A 24,629-nucleotide genomic window follows, 5' to 3' on the forward strand; every position below is an offset into this window, starting at 1 on the left:
TGGTCAGCTTTTCCAATCATAATTTGTTATATATATATATATATATATATATATATATATATATATATATATATATATATATATATATATATATATATATATATATATTTGCATTTGAATGTATAGCAGTAAGAAATGTGTTCATGAATTCCATACATTAATATTGAATTGCAATATCGAATAGACATTCGACGAGTCCATTCTTCCCATGTTAACTTGAGATCAAATGTATATGATATGCTCAAATGTCTCTACTACTGATGGATTTCAGAATCAAACTATTTTCCTTGTAAGTCCATTAAGAGAAGTTCTCGGGTCATAAACACTGTGTTATGGCAATACTGAAAATATATAATATTCTTTACACTAGTTGAGGTTCAGCAAAAAGAGTTGGATTACTTTAGGATTTGAACACCTAGGACTCACTCGGTTGTATGACCAAAGAAGAGGGTGAAGAGGTGAGAGAAAAATGTGCAAGAACATAAAACAAAATTAGATGTGATACAATAAATATATTATTTTAAAAGAATCATTTAATAGCACATGTATGTCCATTTATATTGTTTTCATGTTGTCAAGTCGAGCGGTGGTGATCGGGTATTAGAAACTCATTCAAAAACCTTGGCCAAAGTCTTTAAAGGCATACTTGCCTTCTAAAGATCACATGATATCGTTAGCGCCAATTATTTAGACATATCCGTCCATAACTGTGCAGACATTCTAAACACCGGTATTGCTCATATCGCTAGATTAGTAGTACCCCAAGCCTAACCCTGTGATAGGGAGGGCCTTTCTTCTCAAAAGATTGTGTGGGGATGGATATGGTCGGCAGTTGGTAGGTTAAACCTAAGTCAATGCTTCTCCTCTTTCTCAAAACCAAGGCTTGCACAACTAGTTAGAGACTCACTAATTACTTTTTGTGTATTCTTTCTCTATCCTTGCTATGCATTTTTTTCCTCTTGTATCATAGTATAAATGGTAATAATTTACTTTACTTGTATACAAAGAATAATAGGAAACAGTTATTTTAGTTGAATGGTATTTCAATTAATCGTTATTTCAGTTAATATGTCATGAAATGGATTTTAAAATGTTATGTTTCAGAAATTAGTTGAAGAATTACTTTCATTTCTACTTGAAATCAGATATTGGTTCCATTCTTTTTAGTTAAGAAAATCCGTTTGTTACATATGGTTCCAAAGATAATTAATATCATGAATGTACGCTCTTGTTACTCAACAAGAAAAACATTGTTGTAAAAGTTCGTTCGTTTGTTTAAGCATTTGCGAGCTTTACAAGTTTATTATAATTGTAGTTAATCATGTGAACTCTTCACCTTTTTTACCAAATTTCATAATCAATGTATGATTTTTAGTCTTGCATATTGAAAGTGATGGTGTCGAAGCTCAACGAAGAAAAACTGTTAAAAGTGGATAATGTTTACCGATCATATGCAAACTTCATCTAAATTTATTCAAATTCATCAATTTTATAGCTGAAATGCTATATGAATCTCTAAGGAGATTAAGTCAAACACAAACAGTTCATCGTAGGAGTAGTTAAACCCACCACCAAAGGGATTCAAGTAAAGTTACTCATGGACTTATGCTTCCTTACCAGTCAGCTAACATGTTGTAGTCACAAAACTTTGTGAATCCATTCAGATAACACTGAAGTCAAGTGCTAACAAATTTAAATATTTTTTTGTTTCCAAATACAAAATATCATATTTGAATCAAAAGCAGGCTCTCAATCCAATATTTATTGTACAACTAGTAAACTGTAATATAAGTTGAGAGACAACGCGATTAAATACATTGTGCAATCTAGAAATTTGGATATAAGTCAAATCCCAAATTAGACAATTTGCAGCCTGCTGTGAACTGTCCGAACATCATCTTTGCTGTTGCTTCCTCTTTTACTTGTTCTTGAATGTATCTTCTCATTGTTGCATATATAATCAAGCTACCACAGATGAAGTTGAGATAAATGGAAATTGTGTGACAAGAACTTCATATATATTAGTCTGTGCCACAACTCAGCCCTGTCTAGATGTATATTCACTGTGCCATCTTCTACAGTGTAAGGGAAACATTCACTAGGAGTTCAATGTCACCATTCTGGTTTGGTTTCCCACTTGAGAGTGGCCGAATTAATATCTTCCTCACGTTTAATTTTGTCTTTTACAAACCAATCACAAATTCTCCCTGCATTGAGTTCTTCAATTGGTACACCTTCCTGCTCTGATATAACCCTTAACAAGTTCAAAGATGAAATCTGCGTGAAAAAATTCAATTATTGTCAATTGAAAGCTAATCCATAATACACAAAAAATTAAATCCAAGAAAGCATATCCACCAAGAGATGTGACTCGTGGATAGATTTACCAGGGCATCATTTTGAAATAGGGTGCAGATGTATATGAATCAGGGTACAACTATATTACATTTAAATAGTCATCACGAGATGTAAGAAAATATGAATTCCTCTTCCTTAATAATGTTGAATAAAGAAATGCTTAAAACAGTTGCATTTATAATTTACAAGAAATAGATGATGCAGTATAGATTCTTATAGACTTCAATCAAATAATCCTTAGCACAACTCACAACCTTATCAAATGAAAGGTAGAAACCAGACCTGGCAAAATCCTATTGCCATAAATGAATATAAATTTTCTACTTAATAGAATTTCTCCATACCGTAAGACGGCACAGAAAACGTTCATGCATGTCAAGCACTGACATCTCTACCAGTCCAGCTTCTTCTACTGACAGAAATGTTGGACCTCCTGATGAGCTACTCATATTCCCAGATGCCCTCACATTCAGAACTGTTGTTGCTTTTTTTCCTGCAAATTGGATGTACATAACCTAATTCAGCGCTTGTTTTCTTTATAACATACCACAATAACAAATTTTTTGTCAGTTGGAAGCCAAAAAACTAACTCTTTTAATCCACCTATTTGAACAAGGATTCTAATGCCACTGCATAAGTTTTTCTGGTATATGTCCCCAAATAGTTCAGAAAAAAAATTAAAATGCACTAATGAAATACTTAGAGATCAATTGTGTTAAGGTATTGTTGTTCGTTTGGATCTTGGAAACCACGAATTTAGAGATAAAAGAACTAATAATGCACTATCAAAAAATTAGGAAATTCAGTGAATAGAGACATTTTAGCTTCAGTTAGAAATGGTGATCCATAAATATGAAGTCAAGCAAACTCAAAATGAACTGCCTTCAACCAAACTGAACCTCTAAGGACAAGTTTTACTGGATTTAGAGTTCATTTCTGGACTTTTTTCATGTTTTGAAAACAATCTCCAAAGCGATATGCAATAGATATGAAATCATATACGAAAATTCCAGTATGCTCAGTTTAATAGTTTCGGTAATATGGTTCAGAAATGTTTTATTTATTTCTTCAAATTTAACACTATCAGATTTCCACAATCTATTTCTAGTGCAAATATTTGTTTCTGGATTTGATTGTGTATGTTTTTTTAGCATCATTCAGATCACACTCTGTGATCCATTATCAAGATGAGAGAGTAGGATTTGAAAAGTAAAATATGCAAACTAAGCCTCACACTAGAGAAATAAAACGAGAAAGGCAGAAAGGACAACAGGCAACATGATGAAGAGAAGAAAACGCAAGAAAAGAAAAATAAAAATACAACATAAAAATAATAAACAATCAAACCTAAGGCAAGAGCCTACAACACAACGGTAAATTGTGAGCCTCTTATTTGGGATGTCTTGGGTTCGAATCTATTCGAGTTAAATAAATAAATAATAATAATTAATCAAAACACAAAAAATGGCTCCTGCGCTTCCGCCGGCCTCCCACGCTAGGATTTCTCTTGCGCTTCATCTATCAGGCAATGGCAGAGGTTTCTGGCTGAATGGGCATGCAATGCAGGGCCAAAGGATGGTGTGGGGCTTTAGGCAGGGTGATGTTGCTCGATCGGAGGCTGTATTAACGGAGAATGTTGGAAGCGGCACTCTAAATGATGCTCTGGTTAACAATATGCAAAATAGGGAGTTTGAAGGTTTTCTACAAGGTGGTTCTTCAAAGGAACAGACGACTGATGTGATGTCGCTTAAATTCAAAGGAAATGTTCTCAAGGGTAGCAATGACAAGGCTGTGAAGTATAGTGACCGTGATTTCATGAAAGGGCAAGCGATCCAGAGCATTACAGGGCAGCATGAGGTCAGCAATGTGCTCAAGAAGGTCACTTTTAGATCCAAAGGAAATGTTATGTTTAAACCAGGTTGTGACAAGGAGCCAACCTTTGCGATTGAGGACAAAGGCAATTTAACAATTGGAGGTGTTGTGGAGGCCAAAATTGTGGAACTAGCTAATGATCTAGAACAAGAGATAGATAGGAACATTGAGGTCTTCTCAAACCTAGGCTTGGTGGGAAGATTTCAAGGAATGTCGCCAAGCCTGGGGGAGCTCCATAGATGGATATTAGAGCACTGGGAACCATTAATTAAGGGGCATATTCAGCTTTACCCTTGTGCAAAAGGTTTTTTCATTGCTGTTTTTGAGCAGCCCAGAGATTGAAAAAAGATCTTGCACAAAGGCATTTGGAGTTGGGAGAACAAGCATCCCTTGATGCTCAAACCATGGCATCCAAATTTTTGCCCTAAACGGGAAACTTTCGATAGGGTACCACTTTGGGTAAGATTCCCAAATTTATCTTAACATTTCTGGTTTGATTCTTGTTTGGAAGCTACTGGGGATTCTTTGGGGAAGTTTGTACTGGTTGACGAGGAATCGTCAAACCTTCTACATTCTACTTATGCAAGGATATTAGTAGAGATGAGAATTGAGGAAGGCCTCCCGACAAAAATTCATCTCAAAACTCCAACAGGAATTTGGGTGCAACCATTGGATTTTGAGGGTGTGCCCTTTCATTGTAGATGATGTTTTCAAATTGGACATTTGGCAACTAAATGTACCAAGAAGAGATTGGTTAATGAAGCCTCATGGTGGTAAAATGCTTCACATCACCATTACACTATGGAAAAATAAGGTGTACACCACAAGAGTTTTTCTCGAGTGGTAAGTGGGGAATTGTCTCCCCAATCAAGTGGTGTTGATATATCAATTGCACAAGAAGAGGTCCCAGGAAAGATGACGGCTTCTAAATCGAAGAAGATTATATCTCTGCTTGATGTAAGGGAGAAAAAAAGGAGGGTGGATGATAAGGAGATGAATGATGCTCAACAAAGTGATTGGGATTTGAATGAAGAGCGGGTGGAGGTAGGTAACACCATGGAATGGCAAGATGAGGCAGCAAAAGTGGAGACGGATTGGGTGACTGTAAAAGGAAAAAAATCAAAGAAAAAATCTTAACCTTCATTTGATATGACTCTGCGATCACATAAGAAGGGGAGTGTGTAGTGTTTGATTATTGTTTGTTTTTCCAGATCTGGTCTCTTTCGTTTTTAGGATACAAAATCCTTGTGTTTTTCTTGGATTTGCTTTCTTGTTTTATGTTCTGGTGTTCTTCTGCATTCATGGGAGTGGGTTCCCTTTGTTTCCCACACTGGACCCAGCCAAGCTTATTTTGGGGCTCTTTAATAAATTAATCTATTACCAACCCAAAAATAAATAAAAAATCAAAACATATAATAATTAATCTTGGGTTTGGCTTCTTGCCAATCAAAAATAGAAATAAAAAAATCAAAAGAAATAAGAAACTACAAGGTGGGGAAAAGGACATTAGAAACAAGCTAAATTAAACACGGAAAAAGATGAACAAAAAATGAAAAAACACATTCATGCATGGAAACTCCAAATAAAAAATGCATATCAATATAAAAAATAAATAAGTTAAAAAACACAAAAACTGAAAGATCACAACATGCATGTATATGAAACTATACAATATATATATATATATATATATATATATATATATATATATATACACACACAAAAAGTAAGTAAAAAAACAACACCCACAAAAAAATACACACCACAACTAAAAGCACGAAAGTAAATACATATAAGAATAAAACTATAAATAAGAACCATAAAAAAAGAATTAAAAAAGCACACACAATACACATAAATCTAAATAGAGAGAAAAAATAAATAAATTTAAGCACAGCCAAAAAATAAAGGAGTGAATAACTAAAGGAAATAAAAATAAGGGAAAAGTCAAAATGAAACTAAGTAAAAAAATGTCCAAATTTTTTTAAGATGCACCTATATAAAATGACACATGAATAGAAAGACAAAAATAATGAAAAAGAGCAAAAAAGAATGAAAGTGCACAGACAAAAAACAAAGAGAGCAAAAAAAGAGAAAGGAGTATAACAAGACAAAAGGCAGGTCGAAACAAAAAAGAAGACAAGAATGTGTATACATATAAGCAAAGAAATTTGTTTGAAAGTAGTAGGATAGTTGGCAAACTAAGACTCGGCAATACATAACTTGGACACCACTAAATGGTGTGTGGACACGTGTCCCTTATGCTGAGATGGCACTGCCACAGACCTTTTGTGGTCTCCAAATGCCATGTGTTGCAGTGATTGGTCGGGCTGGTAGGATCTCAATTTCTGCTGTCCGATAGTGAGAAGGGTGGCCCACCGGTGGTGATGGGGGCTCCACTCAGTGGTGCTGCTGGGGGTTGTGGGACTTTTAGTCACACATTCCCCATGCGACTGACATAATTCTACTCAAATAGAACATGCCGCATATACTCCCTTTTGGAATACTAATACATGCTTCAATGTATTATACAATTGAACTTTTAAAAAACAAAAGAAGCCATTATCTTTCCTCTATTTTACCAGGTTCTTCAAAAACTAGTCCTGTTCCCACTCTGAAATACTCCAGGAGTGGGAGCAGCAATGCAGCAATAGGAGCACCTTGGGAACACCTTGTGAGCATTCCAACCAGCCTTGGTTCTCTGTAGATACTACATAAGTAGGCCTACAGCATACTACCCACAGAGAACCCAGGATAGTTAGGACACTCTTCTTTATTGCCTTCAAATTTTAATGCTAACTAGCAGTTGTTCTCTATTGACTTCAAATTTTTGCACTCTCCAGGAATGATTCTTTGTTTATGACTGGTCATAAAACAATTGTTCAAATGATTGTGTTGTGTCAGGTTCAAGTGACAACTTGCTAAAATTATATACACAGATAAAAAAATCTATACAAAATCATTGGGAATGATAGGGGATAAACCATAGTTCCAAAAATCGCCATGAAATCGCCGAAATCGCGATAAGATTCATGGCTCCCGATTTTTTTGGAATCGGAAATCGCTGGTGGCGATTTTTTCATGTGAATCGCCTGAATCGCCAAAATCGGCGATTCATGGCAAAAATCGCCAAAATCGCCATCGTGAATCTCCAGAAATCGGCCGCGGCAGCAAGGATAGAAAGTTCAATTTTTAAAAAAAAACACATGTTTTATTTGCTTTCTAAGTTGACTTTCCTCTTTGTTATAACCCTAAAGAGCCTTCTATTTGCTTAGTATGAGTAGAAGAGAGGAAGAGTGAGAGAGAAGAAGAGAAAAGAGAATCCATAGGTTTCCAACCGGCAAGAAGGAAGAGCACCAAAGAGATCAGAAGTCCATTTGGGGAGGCCATAAATTGCATTGGGAGCATTAAGGAGTCAATATCAACACTCCTCAACTATTTGCAAGAGGTAAGTGTTGGTTTTTTTTTTGCATGTTAGTGTAGTATGCATTTTTTGTTAAATTTTTTTAGTGTTCATTTGCAAATCTTGAATGTTTTTTATTTTTAGTTTTACTAAATTGCAAACTAGGGTTTGTTGTTTTGTAGTTTTTGTTTATTAGTTGCAAACTTTGATTTTTTACATGAATTTTTTTATTGCAGCAGCCCTTTGCTTTCATTTTCCAATTTCCACAATGGGTAAAAAAGATGAATGCTGGAAATATAATGAAGAGTTTCCTGGGAGAACCAAATATCAAACAAAATGTATATTTTGCAAAGAAAAAATAAATTCGGGAGGTATCTATAGATTGAAATACCACATTGCTGGCATACCTGGCCATGATGTCACAGTTTGCACTCAACAAACCGCTGAGGCAAAACGCTCTTGTTTAGTGGCATTAGAAAAAATTGAACAAGACAAGTTGACTAAGAAAATGCAACTTGAAGGGTTAAGAGGTATTGGCTCCCGTGCTCCCACATCCGCAACCGCATCTACATCTGCAAGTGCATCTGCATCAGCTTCCGCATCCGTAGGTTGTGTTGGGGAGGGTTCTTCTAGGCCTCCTTTTCATCCTAGTGCTAGTGCTCATGTGAGTGTTAGTGGTAGTCGGTCTCATACTGAGACAGAGTCCAACACCAACCTATTGCGGCCTAGAGTGCGAAAAAGCAGAATGGATAGTTACTTTGTGCCCCGCACTACTCCTGGCTCCCAACCCACGCTTGAGGCATGGGTTTGAACAAGGAGATTCATGATGCTGCCAGAAAAGAGATTTGCAAATTCTGGTACTTTTGCAACATTCCATTTATTGCAGCCAGGTAATTGATTCTTTTTTCTTTGTTATCTTCAAAGTTAAAGTTAAAAGTAAAAGTAAAACTTTAATTATATCTACTTGTTTTATGATTGTAGTTTTTGACATCTAAATTTCTAATCAATATCATTATCTATTTGTGACAGGACTCCTTATTGGCAGAACATGATAGATGCAGTTGCCATTTGTGGTCCGGGGTTTAAAGCCCCAACTGAGGCTGAGTTGAGTGGATACCTCCTGGAGGAAATGGTTGAGGATATGAGGCATGAGCTTGAGGACAACCGAAAGGAGTGGATCGAAAAGGGTTGCACCATCATGACTGATGGTTGGACAGATAGGAGGGGAAGAACACTCCTCAATTTCTTGTATCCTGTGGAGGTGATTGATCATTCTACTTTCCTACATACATAATTCTGAATCGTGATTGACTATTTCAAATTTTGATTTGTTGATTGCTAATAGTAATTATAATTCGTTGTTTTGTTACTTGTAGGCTATACCATGTTCCTCAAATCCATTGATGCTTCTGCTCATGTAAAAAACGCCACATACTTATGTGAGGTTATTGAGAAAGTTATAGCAGAGGTGGGGGAACAACATGTGGTGCAAGTGGTGACGGATAATGCAGCAAGTTATGTTGCTGCAGGTAAACTTTTAACTTTTTAAGTTTTGAAAATAAATTTATTTGAATTTTGAACTTTTTCTAATTCTAACTTAGAATTTCTAAGTTGCCTAAGTTCTAAGTTCTAACATGTTTGAAATTTGAATTTCTAATTATCTTAAAATTGTTGTAGGCAAACTTTTGATGGAGAGGCACCCCACCATATTTTGGTCCCCTTGTGCAGCACACTGCCTTGACCTCATGTTGGAGGAAATTGGCAAACTTGAGTGGGTCAAGTCATGTGTGGAAAGGGCAAAAAACATATGTAAGTTTATTTATAATCATTCATTTGTCCTTAGCACAATGAGGAAGTACACAGGAGACAAAGAGTTAGCTCGTCCAGGGATCACGAGGTTTGCCTCGAATTTCATCACCTTGCAGTCCTTGTTGACATCAAGGGATGATTTGAGGAGCATGTTTGTTGGGCGGGAGTGGATTTCATCTTCCTATGCTACGACCACTGCAGGGATAGATGTGGTGGATTGCATATTTGATAATGATGGTTTTTGGAAACCTGCTAGAGAAATACTTAAGGTAATTTTATTGCAATTTAACATTTAATATTTTACAGTTTACTATGCTAATTGTTTAATGATTTAGTTTTACCTTATATTATTGAATTATTCTATGTTTAATTTTTGACTCAAATTTTTGTTTTACTTTATATGTAGGCCACTGAGCCTCTTGTATCTCTCCTACGAACTGCTGATGGGGAGAAGCCCTCTATGGGCTACATATATGAGGGCATGGATAGGGCCAAGGAGGCCATTAGAGCTCAGTATGCAGGAGTGCAGGAGAAGTATGCCCCTATTTGGGACATCATTGATAGGAGATGGCAGAATCAGCTCCACAGACCCATCCATGCAGCAGCTTACTTTTTGAATTCGGCATTTCGTTTCCGTCCTGACTTCAAGGCGGATGAGGAGGTTCTCACCGGATTATATACAGTGATCCAGAGGTTGAGTACTGATGAGGATAGCAGTGCTGCAATTATTGAGCTTGATAAGTTCAATAATAAAGAAGGGCCACTTTTCTCTAGCAGGGTAGCCATAGATGCTCGGGAAACAATACAGCCAGGTAAAAATTAAATAATATATTCAATGTTCATGAATCTAGATTCTAAACTTAAAGTTGATTATGTAATTTTAGAGTTAACTTGTAATTTGTAATTTGTAAATGAGACTAATTATTTTTATTTCCCCTTATTTCAGATAGATGGTGGCAAATGTTTGGGGCCACAACCCCAAAACTTCAAAAAATTGCCACTCGTATTCTGAGTCAGCCAAGCAGCGCTTCTGGATGTGAGCGCAGTTGGTCCATGTTCGAGCACATCCACTCGAAGAGGAGAAACAGGTTGACAGTGCAGAGGTTGAATGATCTTGTCTTCGTTCATTACAACCTCCGTCTTAGGATCAGACAGATTTTGGGCACTGACTCCTCTCCGATCATTCTGGAGGAGATTGATCCAGAATCAGAGTGGCTCACAGAGGTTGTAGATCCAGTCTTCACTGAGGAAGACCGTGCGTGGATTGACCAGGTGGATATAGAGGCTGAGGCAACTAGAGCACGTTCTTCAGGCATTGGTAGACGCACACGTGCACGCACAGACACAGGCCCTAGCGACATTCGTGAGCCCATCTTATATGCGGGAGATATGGCTCGACAGTCCTCTAGGACCTACATTAGACGCCTTGCTACTAGGTAGACTGGATACTCAGAGGCTGAGGCTGAGGCTGTAGCCGAGCTTGAGGATGATGTTGAGGATGATGATGACTATGAGGCTGAGGCTTGAGCTGGAGCCTTGTTTTTATATTTTGTTTACAGATATTGATACTGAATCATTGATAGACATATGTTTCAAAGTTTCAAACTTTCATGGATCTTCATCTTAGATTCTTACATAAATTTATGATTTGATGTCTTATGGATCATCTTACATACATTCTATGATTTAAATCATTATGATCATTTGATTTCTATTTACTTCAGCTAGCCTACAATTTACATTTTAGAATCTTAGATAACATAGTTACGTATGTGATGGATTTTATGTTTCATGTTTATGTATGTTAAGTTTTAACTTCTATTTGATGATGTTATAGTGTGCTTAAGTTATATTCAATAAAGGGTGCATGAAATAAGTTTTAAATTGTTAAAATCTTTAAATTTAAAGGGTTTTTTCAAATTTGCCGATTCATCGCCGATTCATTGCCGATTCACGATTTGATTCGGCCTTGCCGATTCCGATCCGATTCCGATTCACGTTTCTTTGGGATAAACCATGTCATTGTGTAAAGGAAAACAAGAACATCTGTAATAAAATGAGTATTCATTTCATTCCAAGACAAATGGAATTCAGTCCCTTTATTCTCAAAGCTGGGTCTAATGAGGTATAATATCTAAATATACTCAATTTTCCAAAATGAAGGTGAGGATGCTTAGAAGAATGATAATATGCTACTTTCCTCAAGACTTTTCAAGATTAGAATTTTGGCATGATTAGAATGATAGAGATAATTTATAGCTTCCTTTCTATTAATTACCGAAATCGTTGCTTACACCTCTGCAGGGATAAATCTACTTCGAGGCCAGTGACATGTTCCTAATGGTGGATAAATTGTCTCATCAACAAAATGTGAGTGGTAACAAGCCATTTGATGAGAGTGAATAATCTCTCCTTCACTTTGGCCTTAGCTAGACCTAAACGAGTGTTCCTAAAGGTAATATTTGTTAGAAGTAGCGATTGTCATTGCACCAAAAGATTGACTTGTTAATGCCCAATACAACCACTAGACTTATAGAAGACGTGGGAGGCTATTAAACCATTTTGCAAATCCCCGTGAGGGACACTAGTGCACTACCAACAATCCCCTTCCCAGTGTTACTCATCCCAACCCATGTGGATTCAAACCTATGACCAAGCTTTGATATCACTTCTTATAAGCAGTGGTTGTCATTGCACCAAAAGATTGGCATGTTAATGCCTGATACATTGCCAACAATATTTAACAAGATTTAATCACAATTGGCAGTTGGAAACAAATAAAGTGAAATAAATCCAGTGCATGCATGGCCCAAAAATTTGTCACTAGACCAAGGACTAAATTATTGCATATATGGCCAGTGTTAAGCTAAAGAAAAAATGATTGCAAACTACAACATGGAGGTATGCATGAGATGATTCTCATAGGGTAGAAATCCTTCAAGGCTTGTTGGCTATTGAAAATACAAAATCATGAAAACCTACAAATCTACTCCCTACTCCTACACTATTAGTTGAAGATGATTTTCATTTTAAGGTGCATGGAGAATCAAACACTTACAAGACTGTTGCCTTATAATAGGTTACCGATGCATGATTGCTAGAAGACACAACACATTAATGAAGAAAGAGAGATGATACAACAATTGAACGAGCTTAATAATCACTCTCCAAACTCCATAAAACCATATGTAACAAGGAAGTGACTGTTACAAAAAAACCTGCAATGAATTAAAATGCTGACACATTAAATTGCTATTGCATTCACACCAACAAATGTGATGAGGGACAACCCTAAGCTAAGAATAACTTGTCCCACTTTGTCACTTGATATATTTCTTGATTATCCATGACACATCAAATCATTCTTACATTCACACCAACAAATTGTAATAACCCCAACAGGTTATAACTTCTTCAAACACCAAAAATCTTTATAGTTCAGTGGTTTGACATTTCGTCAAACACTTTGCAAGCAAGCTCTGATACCACTGTAATGGTCCTGCTCAAATCCGACCTTAGAATGCTGATTGAAGGCTTGAAGAATTTTGTCAAACACTTTGCATACAAGGTGTCATATGACGGATATAACTTTTCAGATTGCTGCAATGACTCTTGCTTCAATTTGCATCAAAGAGAATGCTTACAAAGAAGACTCCAGATTGTTTAAACAATGACCTAACATGAATGTGCAACTAATTTTGACAATATTCAATACAAATATGTGACTTAACTACTTGCAATATGCAGCTACAGCAACTAGTAATTATGACAAATACTTTGGATGCAACCTAAGATGGCATTAATGCACTTACAACCAAGTGTCATTAATATAAACAATTAGTATGCAAAATTATAACATTATTTATGCCAAAAAGAGAACTTACAGCCAATTGATATTTTGTCAAACAATTGGAATGCAAACTAATAAGCTGATCATCAACTCTAGGGTTGCAATATAGATAATCTAAAAATTACAATGCTCTTTCAATTGCAAAATCCTAGCCTTCCTTTGATACCAATAATGCCAAATGGCAAACAAAGACAAGTACAATGTAAAATAATGAAGTGCTGAAGCTATATTTTGTACTCAGCTGAAAACCTACATTTCTCAGAAAATGTGCCAAATGAGAAGTGAAGAACCTGATTGTGGATGGCTGTAATATTTTCCTTCAATGCTGCCCCTTCTGCTTGCTTTTTTTTTCCGATCTTCTTTTTCCACTTGCTTTTTCCGGATTTTCTTTTTTCGTTTTGCTTTTTCGAACTACTTTTTCAGATTGCTTTTTTTCGGAGCTGCTTTTTCGGACTGCCTTTTTTTTTCGGTTTTGCTTTTTCGGCCTGCTTTTTTCGGACTGCTTTTTCAACTTGCAGACCTGCTAGAAATTACCTCCAATAATTTCGGCCCTGCTAAAATTGCCTCCTGAAATGCTGAAATGCTGAAAATGGCCTTAGGCCCAATGATGCCCTAGCTGAAGTGACTGAAGTATCACCTCCAATTGTGCAACCCTTCAAAAGATATTTCACTTCCTCAGTTATGCTAATCCAAGGGAGTTTTCGTTCCCAAAGATCAACTAACTATCTGAAACCACTTGGCTCCACAATAGACTATGTGACTGAATCACAATTTGATGTCAAGAGAGAAATAAACAACTGGATGATTAGAATGAAGCCCGGGGTGCCTATTTATTCTTTTTCTCCACTTTCTCCAGAAACTTCTAGAACATTATTTTATTTTATCTATTAAGTGACTTTATAAAAAATATTTTATAATTCAAGTCACTTTATTAAATTAATTAAATATAAAGTTACCTTTTAATATTTATTTATTTGATAACTTTATAATTAATTAACTTAATACCACTTATTTATTTAATTAAAATAATTAATTAGTCATCCTCATAAAATATTCATTATTTTGGACAACCTAATTAATTAAATTAATTAAATCAAATTGCCTCCAAAATGGGGACATGACAGTCCGCCCTTCCTGAAATTGCTTGTCCCCAAGCAATGGCTGAACAATAAACCAATCAATCCGCCTGGATCCCAAATGTCGTCATGAACTATACTACTGTCAATTAACACAGGCTCCTGTAATATCCTTTGCAATATAACCAAGAGGAATCCATAATCAAACTGACAATTACAGCTCAATCAAACTCCAAAATCACAACTGCCATAGTTAGAAACCCACGAGACACAAACTCTTAGAAAATCAAAACCCAAGTAAAGTGTACAAATCAAACTGCCAACACAGTAAATACCATCAACGCATCCCATTGGCCTATACGGAATGTACAATCCACCTCTGCAACCATGGTGAACACTCCCGAATGAAGCTGTACCAAGTATGGAGAATCCACACACTGTACAACTCCTGTAGTCAACACAACTCGGCAGATCAACGACCACTATTTCATAACCATAACTCCCATGCACTGCTGATGGCGAAAAGACATCACAAGATAAACAGCAAGAAATGGAACCCAAACCAAATCTGCCTGTCATCAACTCCTCAACACAAGGATCAAAGGCTAACTGATGTACATACCCTGCAGTATAATGCTGATAAAAAGAACCAACCTCAATCAATAGCTCACCCTGAACAAGTGATACAACCCACTGTGACTGATCACCAAGTCAAGAGATGTCATAGCCAAAGGAGTAGAATCAATAACAACAACCGCTGAAGCATCACTCCCAAACTCCTACTCTAAGTCATGTATTATCAAGCTGTCAACTGCAGAACCTATCGCCATGTCATGCCCATCACAACTCTCATCTCGAGGCGTCAAACCGTCCCATAACTAATGACGAGCACTAGGAACCAAAGTACATCTCTGTATCATCATCTCATCAACATGGTCATCAAAGGTAAATTGATGAGCATACCTCACAGTGTAATGCTAATAGAATGCGCCAATCTCAGTCAGTGGCTCAGACTGCAATCTAGATGAAACTAACTGCAATCGATCATTAACCATGTTGGAACTGACAACTACCTCCGAAGATATCACCAAGGGAGTAGTATTACTAGCAGGAACCATGCCAACTGCCGGCTCACCAACATCACACATGATCTTTGATACAACATCTCTAGTCTCCGTGCCATCAGTACTAGAGGCCACCACCATGTCAGGCATACCACAACAATCTGCTACAACACCCAGCTCAACTGAACCTGACTCTAGTGGGAACGAACCCGATATGCCAATGTTAGTATCAAGGATGGATGCATCCCCATCTCCACTGTCTTTGACAATCTCGACCATGGACATCCTCGAATCACCAGACACCTTAGCTTGTGACTGTACAGAATCTGGTAAAGACTGCAATCGCTCTAACTCCATGGTCACCTTAGCCAAATGAAACTGTGACTCCTCGAAAGCCAACTGTGTACTCTCAAGAATCTCAAAAGTCACCTCGAGCTCCTGCGTAAGCTCACTCACCTCATCTTCCTTGGCCAATAATGCATCGTATGCTGTACTCCCCAACTCCATAAGATAATCTTTGTCGGCTACCAACTGAATATAATTCTGTCTCAGAATCTGGATAGCCTCCCATAAAGAGTGGAACTTTGTCAAGGAAAGATAACTGCCTCCCTGCTCATCACAAGTAGGAGAACCCCATCCATAAACTACTAACAACTGACGAGTAGCATCGAAATGCTGGCAAGTGATAGCAATGTCTCGCTCACTAACTCTCAACTGACTAGACACATGATGGCACTGGCTAGACTGTCTCCTACAAACCTCCTCTGACACACTGTCTAAGGGAGTATCTTCAAAGTTACTGGTCTCTAGAGTATTACCAACCATATCTTGCGAATCAACTCCAAAGCTCATATCAACATATGGAGTATCGAAAACTGTAGCACTGCTATCCAACTCCTCTGTACCAAAAGAAACTGCCAAGGAAACTAAGTCTTCAAAACTGCCCACTGCATCCTTCTGGATGTCATCAATGCCAATATGATCCTGGGACTCATCTGTACACACTGTTAAATGTGAAAGATCATCAACACATTCCAACAAGAATGGTCGACTGGATATATGAACAAAGCCCAACACCGGTGTATAAAAACTAATACCAACATCGGACAAGCTGCTGGCACAAGAAAAGACAACACCGTTGTTTACCGCATAAGCTAATTAAGAAACGCACACAGACAAAGAATACGAACATGAACAGCAAACAACAGAACTCTTATTATTATTTGCATATGCCCACAGTACATTAAACTTCGATGATAATATCTCATGATAAGATGAATACAATGCTTCCTAAAGGGGTTATAAATACTTTCCGAAGAACTTTCCCGAAGGAGTTCGTCGACCAGATACATTATGTCTGCTACATAACAAAAACCTTTCCGAAGGGACCCATCGGCTGATACACAATTTCCTTCCCGAAGGGACCCGTCGGCTAATACACAATTTCCTTCCCGAAGGGACCCGTCGGCTGATACACAATTTCTACTGACGACATCATCCCCCCCAAAAAGAAAAGTCGTCTCCTGACGACTATTACAAAATCTCTGAGACAAATCAACAACCAAAATACATTGACTGACTAACTGGTCTTCAACACTGTCACCTTAGCCAATCTGACATCTGACCTTGATAGCCACCTGTGCCGCTTTCTGCCTTCCAATTCCGAGTACACTGAACCAAGTGTCGCTGCACTGCCTCCAACTGGATGATCAGCTCTTCCTGAGCTCTCTATCCATCCGCCAAGACAGCCTCACGGTCAACACCTACTCTCAGTGCCTTTGATACACAGACACTCCATGCCTGTCGCAGCTCCAAGTCTTCTCAACTGGTCAGACTCCCACGACTGATATTCGCAACAACTGGGGGTCCAGGGGGCAACGCCCTCGGCGGGGTCGAGGGGCAGTGCCCCCCACAGAAATGCACGGAACACACCATTTATGTCATTATCTGCCAATTCTGCACTCTTTCTAGCAACCACAGATGCGTCCCCTTCCCTTTGGCATCCTCTGTCACTCATTCTGAACAACTTGATTCTGTCGTCGTCTTTTTTTTTTAGAAAACCTCCTGTCACCCTTTTGTGATGAAATCCGTACGGCTTCAATCTTGACACTATCTGGATTTCAATCTTTTGAAAAAGCCGTACTGCAATATCCCACCTAGTCTTGGAAATCCATACAATGGAAATTAACAAATTTTGGCTCCAAATTCTGTACGTTAACCTTCTGAGGCTATCAAATCCGTACCAAATTCCGTACGCTAACCTTCTGAGGCTATCAAAATCTGTACGGTGGTTTCAGTGCAACTTTTAAAAACCGTACAGTGCAAGAAAAAACTGTACCACAGCAAAACCGTACACCAATTTTGAAGATGAAAACTATACATTGTCTTTAAAAACTGTACTGCAAGCATGAAATCCGTACGTTGTCTTTAAAAACCGTACTGCAACATGAAATCCATACGTTGGCTTTAAAAACCGTACTGCAAACATGAAATCCGTACGTTGTCTTTAAAAACCGTACTGCAACATGAAATCCGTACGTTGGGTTTAAAAACCGTATTGCAAACATGAAATTCGTACGTTGTCTTTAAAAACCGTATTGCAAGCATGAAATCCGTACGTTGCTTATGGAAGTCGTACGGTACTCCTTCCTTTACTGTGAAATCCGTACGACACTTTTAAAAACCGTACAACACTTTAAAAACCGTACATTGCATTAAAAAATCGTACATCTAAAACCGTACATCAAATATGAAAACCGTACGATACTTTTCCCTTCAGATATGACACCGTACGGTATTGTTTTCTTCAAATATTGAAACCCGTACACCAAAAAGAAAACCGTACACTTGTTGGAAATCCGTACAGTAGAAAGCCATACATCTCATACTTTATAATATGCAAAAGCCATACTTTCTCCAAAACTGTACGGTGAACAGTTAAGAATCCGTATGGTGCTTTGTTTCCAAAATCCGTACAGCAGCTCCCAACTTAAAAACCGTACAACTCAAAAACCAAGTGAAAACCGTACGGCGAGCAGACAAAATCCGTACGGTACTTTTTTTATTCTTTTTTTTTTTTCTTTTTTTTCTTTTTTAAATAAATTTTTTGAACTATGTACAGTACTTACAGTCTTCTTCTCTTAGTTGTTCATCCATGGAGGTGCGTTACTTCTTTCATGGCAGACATTCAACTTCGACCTATTCACTGTGTCGACAACTTCCTTTCCGTCTAGCATCCATTGTTTTACTGCTCCATTATCACCCACTTCTCGAATTTGATATGGTCCGACCCACTTAACTCTAAACTTACCTGGGTTGATCTTATTCCGTCCATCATCCCTCAACGCCAACTGTCCTGGTTGAAACCTGCTACGCCTGTTCTGTGTCATCTCCATATCACCCAGTTTGTTCCCGAAGCTCTATACCATGGACTCCATCAGCTGCCCCTTCTGGCTGTGAATAACACGTCCACTCCGTACTGCTGCAACTTTTATTAAACCCTTCCTCTTTGTTGCCTGTGCAGACTGTATCGTGTGTCTTCCTTACCGCCGGTACCTTTCTGCTATATCTATGGTTCGACGTAATACTTTCTTCCTGCGCAATCGTACAGTAGAAACTTTCCTTCTTTTGGGTTCGTATTGTATGTTTTGTCCTTCAGCTTCAGTCATATCCGCGTTTTCTTCTTCGGCTTCTCTGTGTTGCTTCGAACATTCATTTTTTCCTTCGGTTTCTCCGTGTTCCTTCAGACATTCATTTCCTCTGTCGGCTTCTCTGTGTTTCTTCGGATAGTCATTTCCTCCTTCAGCTTCTCTGTGTTCCTTCGGACATTCATTTCCTTCTTCTTTCTTACCTTCGTCGATCCTTAGCATATTACAACTTGGAAAGAGCTCGTAATCCTCTATCTGCCAGTGGTAAAGACCATTTACTGAATCCAGATCGTCATCTCCTTCCAATCGTAGGGCTCCCTCCTTATCGGGTTCCATAATCTGCCTCCTCTCATCGTCTTCTTCAAAATTCGATGATAGAGCTTCTTCTCCAACCATCTGTGTGTAGATCGATGACATACTTCCGGCCTTTGCTTTCGAGTGATAACGTATTTTTCTTCCAATCGTGCTTTGCCTTGGCTTGTATCAACCACCCTCGGCCCAAAATAGCATCATATCCTCTCCGCTTCAATGGGATCACGACAAAGTCCAACAGGAACGGTTGTGTTCCAATCGTCGCTGGTTGCGCTGTGAGTACTCCCAATGGCTTGATTCCATGTTGATCGGCCGTTAGCAGCTGGAATGTAGGCGGCTATAATGTCGGCTGTCCCAACTTTTTCCAAGTGTCTTCAGGCAACACATTGACACCGGACCCTCCGTCCATAATTGTTTCCGTCAATATAGTCCCGAGAATTCCCATTTCGACGACTGCAGGATGGCGTCCGGATGAGAGGGCTAACAACATCGGATCTTCTGCACTTGCAGCACTTTCCTTCTCCTTTTTGTCCACTGTACTTGCTCCACTTTCCTGCTTCCTTCCATGTTCTCCTGGTAGTTGAGCAGCGGGAACGATGTTTGTGAGTGCCGATCGGAGCTAAGGCATAGTGAGCAACAGATCACTTATCCTGACAGGTATCTCGGCTTGCAAAATTTGCCGTATAATGTTCTGTTTTGCATAGTTCCGGATTGAGGTACTTGGCGGGTCCTTCAAGTGTGTTGTTTCTGCCTGTGTTGCTTTCTGGATCTCTGCCCTTGCTTCCTCCATTCTCTTCTTTTCTTCCGCTGGGTCAGGGTATAGCTTCGCCTGCTTCCGAGTGATTGCCAGGACTTCTTCCTCGTTTGTCCCTACGGTAATCAAGTTTACTCGGGACTTCGAGCACTTAGTATCATCATGATCGCCAGGTCCACACCAACGGCATAGCAACCTCGGTGTGTTCGTTGTTGCGCACTCTCGGGCGAAGTGACCCCACAAATTGCATGCGTGGCATTGAACAATTGGCCGACCATTCGCATCGTACTGAATTCAACTCCTTCCTCCATTGTTGTTGCCACCATTGTTGTTATTGCTGTTGTTGTTTGGACCACGCCGGTTGTTTCTGTATCCACCTGATGTGGCACCTTCCGTACTGGTGTTCCCGTTCCCTCTTGACGGGGATGCCTCCTGTGACAGGAACACTTGCTGCGGTGTCCTTGTTTTTAAATTGAAAGGGCATTCCTTTACCGAGTGTCCGAGGATCTGGCAAATTTCACAAAATTGATCTTTCGGGCAGGATCCCTTTGTATGGCCTTCTTTCTTACACTCCATGCACCATAGGTCATTACCCTTAGTCTCTTTGTTCATATTTTTGAATTCCTTCATCATCCGCATCATGTCCTTCTGGAGGGCACGGACCTTCTTGTTGCTTCCCTCGCCATCGTTGCTGCTATCTTCTCCTGAGGGGTCATCGTCATCTGAATCTGATGAGCTGGTCTTCTTCTTCTTCTTTGTCTTCTGGTCACTTTCGAGGTTCATTGCCCGATTGTACGCTTCAATGTATGTCGATGGTGGCACGATCTTTATCTTTTTCCGTAGCTTCGGGTGAAGGCCTTCAATAAACCATCGTTTCTGGAGTCCATCTGCCAGCTTATTCTCCATTTTACTGATTAAGTCCTTCAATCTCCTGGCGAAGACCCGTACTGTTTCATTCTTCTTTTGCTTAGTATTGAATATTTTTGCTACAATTTCATTATCATCACGCAAAAGTTGAAATTCTGCAATGAACTCCTCTTTAATGTTATCCCAACTATTTAATTTCTGTGGATCAGTATCAGTAAACCAATCAATCGCAACACCCCGTAGGGTAGCGGAAAATTGTCGGATCCATTCGTTTGCATCTGTTATGCCATTTGCCCTCCAAATTGTTTCACATGTTTTACAATGTCGAATGGGATCAGCTGCTTCATCACCATCAAATTTAGGCAATTTTTCCTTCAGACCTGCCATTATCACTGTATGTTGAGGGTTTTGTTGTGTACCTGCGCTGTTTTGCACTCCCGCGCTGTTTTGAGCACCTGCGCTATTCTGAACTCCCGCGCTGTTTTGAACACCCGCGCTGTATTGCACACCCGCACTGTTCTGGACACCCGCACTGTTCTCTATACCCGCGCTGTTTTCTGCTTCCGCAATGTTTTCAATACCTGCGTTGTTTTCTGCTTCCGCGCTATTTGGTGAAGAGGATTCGTCAACCGAAGCCGTTTGTTCCGGAAGTATATCTCAGACGAAGAGGTCACTCCACGCTCGTGCTCCGTCGGCACTTCGAGCCGTGCGAGTCAATCTCCTTCCGTCAGGATTCTCTTCCCATGGCGTATGCAGGTTCAGAAACTCCTCCCTCGCTTCTTCCACCAACTCAAGCCGTTGTCGAGTCTCCTTCAACAATCCTTCCGCGCTCTTGTTTTCGTCGGCAATTTTTTGAAATCTCCTTCGACGCTCTATCTGCTGAGCCAGAATTAAATTTTCCTGCGCAACACGTATGTCATCTTTTTCTTTCAGCTTATTCTTATCTTTGTTCAACTGATTCGGCATTTAATTCATATCCGCCTGCCTGCGTACCAGGTCCATCGGGCAACAGCGCCAAATGTTTACCGCATAAGCTAATTAAGAAATGCACACAGACAAAGAAGACGAACATGAACAGCAAACAACAGAACTCTTATTATCATTCGCATATGCCCACAGTACATTATACTTCGATGATAATATCTCATGATAAGATGAATACAATGCTTCCCGAAGGGGTTATAAATACTTTCCGAAGAACTTTCCCGAAGGAGTTCGTCGGCCAGATACATTATGTCTGCTACATAACAAAAACCTTTCCGAAGGGACCCATCGGCTGATACACAATTTCCTTCCCAAAGGGACCCGTCGGTTGATACACAATTTCCTTCCCGAAGGGACCCGTCGGCTGATACACAATTTCTACCGACGACAACCGTGTAATCTGCTAATCAAATCCATGATAGCACCCAAACAATCACTGCTACCAAAAAGTGTTAAAGATCTCCAATCAACTAAATCCCAAACGCCAATGAAACAATCTCGAGTCCATATCCGTAAACTAGAATCAACTGGTAACTCAAGCAAACTCCTCACCTGAGTAATATAACCAATACCAACTCCACATACTTGTCTAACATTGTCCCTATATCTTGGATGTGAATGCAAGATGAACTCACAACATTATCAACGGCCACATATGATTTACATGCCGCAGAAAGCTGAGTATCAAGAGTGCAAGATGAAACTAAACTCAACTCCATGCCATGCTTATCCCCATGTCTCTCCCAGTCCTGTAATGCCATTGGAGTATTCACCAAAGAAGCTCGAGTGTCCTCAAGCTCGCAAGAAAGCCTGTCAACTTCCTCCTCCTTCCTCCTCAAGGCATCTGAATAGTCTCCAACAAGGCTAAGAAGATGGTCACGATCTGATAGAAGATGTAAATAACTCAACTTCATCGTTCCCATTCCTTCCCTAATCACCTGTAAGTCAACACAAGAAGACTTTCCCTGAACTCCCTTATGTCTACCTTGTAACTGAATCATCCGGATGTGATCCTCTATCATACCCCGCATTCTGCCATGATGAGACAATGAAGTCACAATATTATCTTCGCTCACCTTCAGCTGGCTGGAAAAATCATGTGAAGTACTACCAGCCTCAACCTCATGTGACGAGGCATCTATCTGTGCCTAAGCATCTATCTGTGCCTGGTACTTTCTCTCAGCAAAGTCATGAATGCTCAATGTCTGCTCATCTCTACCAAGTATCTCACCATCATGCACAACAACATCCTCATAATCATCATCTGAACCCACTACGTTGTAGTCACTGCCTGTTGGAACCAAACCATCCTGAGTACCTGAGACATCACCCTTTGGAGACCTGTATAAAACTGGCTCAACTTGAGTATCATGTTGACCGTTACTATCAATCTGCGTAATATCCATTCCCACTACCTTCTGAAGTATCGTGTGCCCAACATCTTCCTCCAAGCTAGTCTGATTTTTGTCCTCCCTAGATTCGGCTATATTCTGGTCACCAACTGCTGCAAACTCCTTGTAGAGGTTTCTAGATACCTCACTTGTAGAGACCTCTTGTTCCTCTGTCTTTGTTCTGTGATGTAGTCCTCTTAAACATGGAAACCATCAATTCATTCATCCTTTTCTGACTTTCATCCAACCTTTTCAAATTTTGTTTAAGCTTCTTCGTATCCTTGTCCCACTGCTTCTGGGTACTTGAAGTAAACATGATTAACTAACTGATTCAATGTCCAATCTACCCAACAGGATGGCAGGTCAATAGCTCTAATACCATTGTAATAATCCTGCTCAATTCTGACCTTAAAAAGCTGATTGAAGGCTTGAAGAATTTTGTCAAACACTTTGCATACAAGGTGTCATATGACGGATATAACTTTTCAGATTGCTGCAATGACTCTTGTTTCAATTTGCATCAAAGAGAATGCTTACAAAGAAGACTCCAGATTGTTTAAACAATGACCTAACATGAATGTGCAACTAATTTTGACAATATTCAATACAAATATGTGACTTAACTACTTGCAATATGCAGCTACAGAAACTAGTAATTATGACAAATACTTTGGATGCAACCTAAGATGGCATCAATGCACTTACAACCAAGTGTCATTAATATAAACACTTAGTATGCAAAATTATAACATTATTTATGCCAAAAAGAGAACTTACAGCCAATTGATATTTTGTCAAACAATTGGAATGCAAACTAATAAGCTGATCATCAACTCTAGGGTTGCAATATAGATAGTCTAAAAATTACAACACTCTTTCAATTGCAAAATCCTAGCCTTCCTTTGATACTAATAATGCCAAATGGCAAACAAAGACAAGTACAATGTAAAATAATGAAGTGCTGAAGCTATATTTTGTACTCAGTTGAAAACCTACATTTCTCAGAAAATATGCCAAATGAGAAGTGAAGAACCTGATTGTGGATGGCTGTAATATTTTCCTTCAATGCTGCCCCTTCTGCTTGCTTTTTTTTTCCGATCTGCTTTTTCCACTTGCTTTTTCCGGATTTGCTTTTTCGAATTGCTTTTTTTCGGAGCTGCTTTTTCGGATTGCCTTTTTTTTCGGTTTTGCTTTTTTGGCTTGCTTTTTTCGGACTGTTTTTTTTTCGGTTTTGCTTTTTTG

General features: G+C 38.9%; 3 protein-coding genes across 3 annotated transcripts in view; 2 read left to right on the top strand and 1 right to left on the bottom strand.

The window, feature by feature from the left end:
* Positions 1–1,676: 1,676 nt before the first annotated feature.
* LOC149549233 (receptor-interacting protein) overlaps positions 1,677–24,629 on the bottom strand; it is a 42,164-nt gene continuing 19,211 nt past the window's right edge. The window contains exons 2-3 of the mRNA XM_089792652.1: positions 2,703–2,851; positions 1,677–2,277 (exon numbers count right to left, since the gene is read on the bottom strand). Of these exons, the coding sequence (XP_089648778.1) occupies positions 2,113–2,277; positions 2,703–2,851 (314 nt within the window). The 3' untranslated portion in view covers positions 1,677–2,112. The remainder of the gene's footprint in view (positions 2,278–2,702; positions 2,852–24,629) is intronic.
* LOC149549234 (uncharacterized) lies at positions 7,655–8,927 on the top strand. Its single transcript, XM_089793671.1, has 2 exons — positions 7,655–8,523; positions 8,663–8,927. The coding sequence occupies exons 1-2, from the start codon at positions 8,435–8,437 to the stop codon at positions 8,925–8,927; spliced, it is 354 nt and encodes a 117-aa protein (XP_089649797.1). The 5' UTR covers positions 7,655–8,434.
* LOC149549235 (uncharacterized) lies at positions 8,873–11,160 on the top strand. Its single transcript, XM_089792649.1, has 4 exons — positions 8,873–9,162; positions 9,311–9,711; positions 9,849–10,254; positions 10,389–11,160. Exons 1-4 carry the CDS (start codon positions 9,018–9,020, stop codon positions 10,880–10,882), a joined length of 1,446 nt encoding a protein of 481 aa, XP_089648775.1. The 5' UTR covers positions 8,873–9,017; the 3' UTR covers positions 10,883–11,160.

The sequence above is a fragment of the Cupressus sempervirens genome, chromosome 7 (genome assembly GCF_028749045.1).
Source record: "Cupressus sempervirens isolate cs-2001-9-10 chromosome 7, ASM2874904v1, whole genome shotgun sequence".
Lineage (NCBI taxonomy): Eukaryota > Viridiplantae > Streptophyta > Pinopsida > Cupressales > Cupressaceae > Cupressus > Cupressus sempervirens.

Bases quoted from the DNA above. Each gene is read 5' to 3' on its own strand.
- LOC149549234 (XM_089793671.1), top strand. From the start codon at position 8,435: ATGGGTTTGAACAAGGAGATTCATGATGCTGCCAGAAAAGAGATTTGC. The intron at 8,524-8,662 runs GTAATTGATTCT...TATTTGTGACAG, and splicing joins ATTCCATTTATTGCAGCCAG to GACTCCTTATTGGCAGAACA.
- LOC149549235 (XM_089792649.1), top strand. From the start codon at position 9,018: ATGTTCCTCAAATCCATTGATGCTTCTGCTCATGTAAAAAACGCCACA. The intron at 9,712-9,848 runs GTAATTTTATTG...CTTTATATGTAG, and splicing joins CTGCTAGAGAAATACTTAAG to GCCACTGAGCCTCTTGTATC. The intron at 10,255-10,388 runs GTAAAAATTAAA...CCCTTATTTCAG, and splicing joins TCGGGAAACAATACAGCCAG to ATAGATGGTGGCAAATGTTT.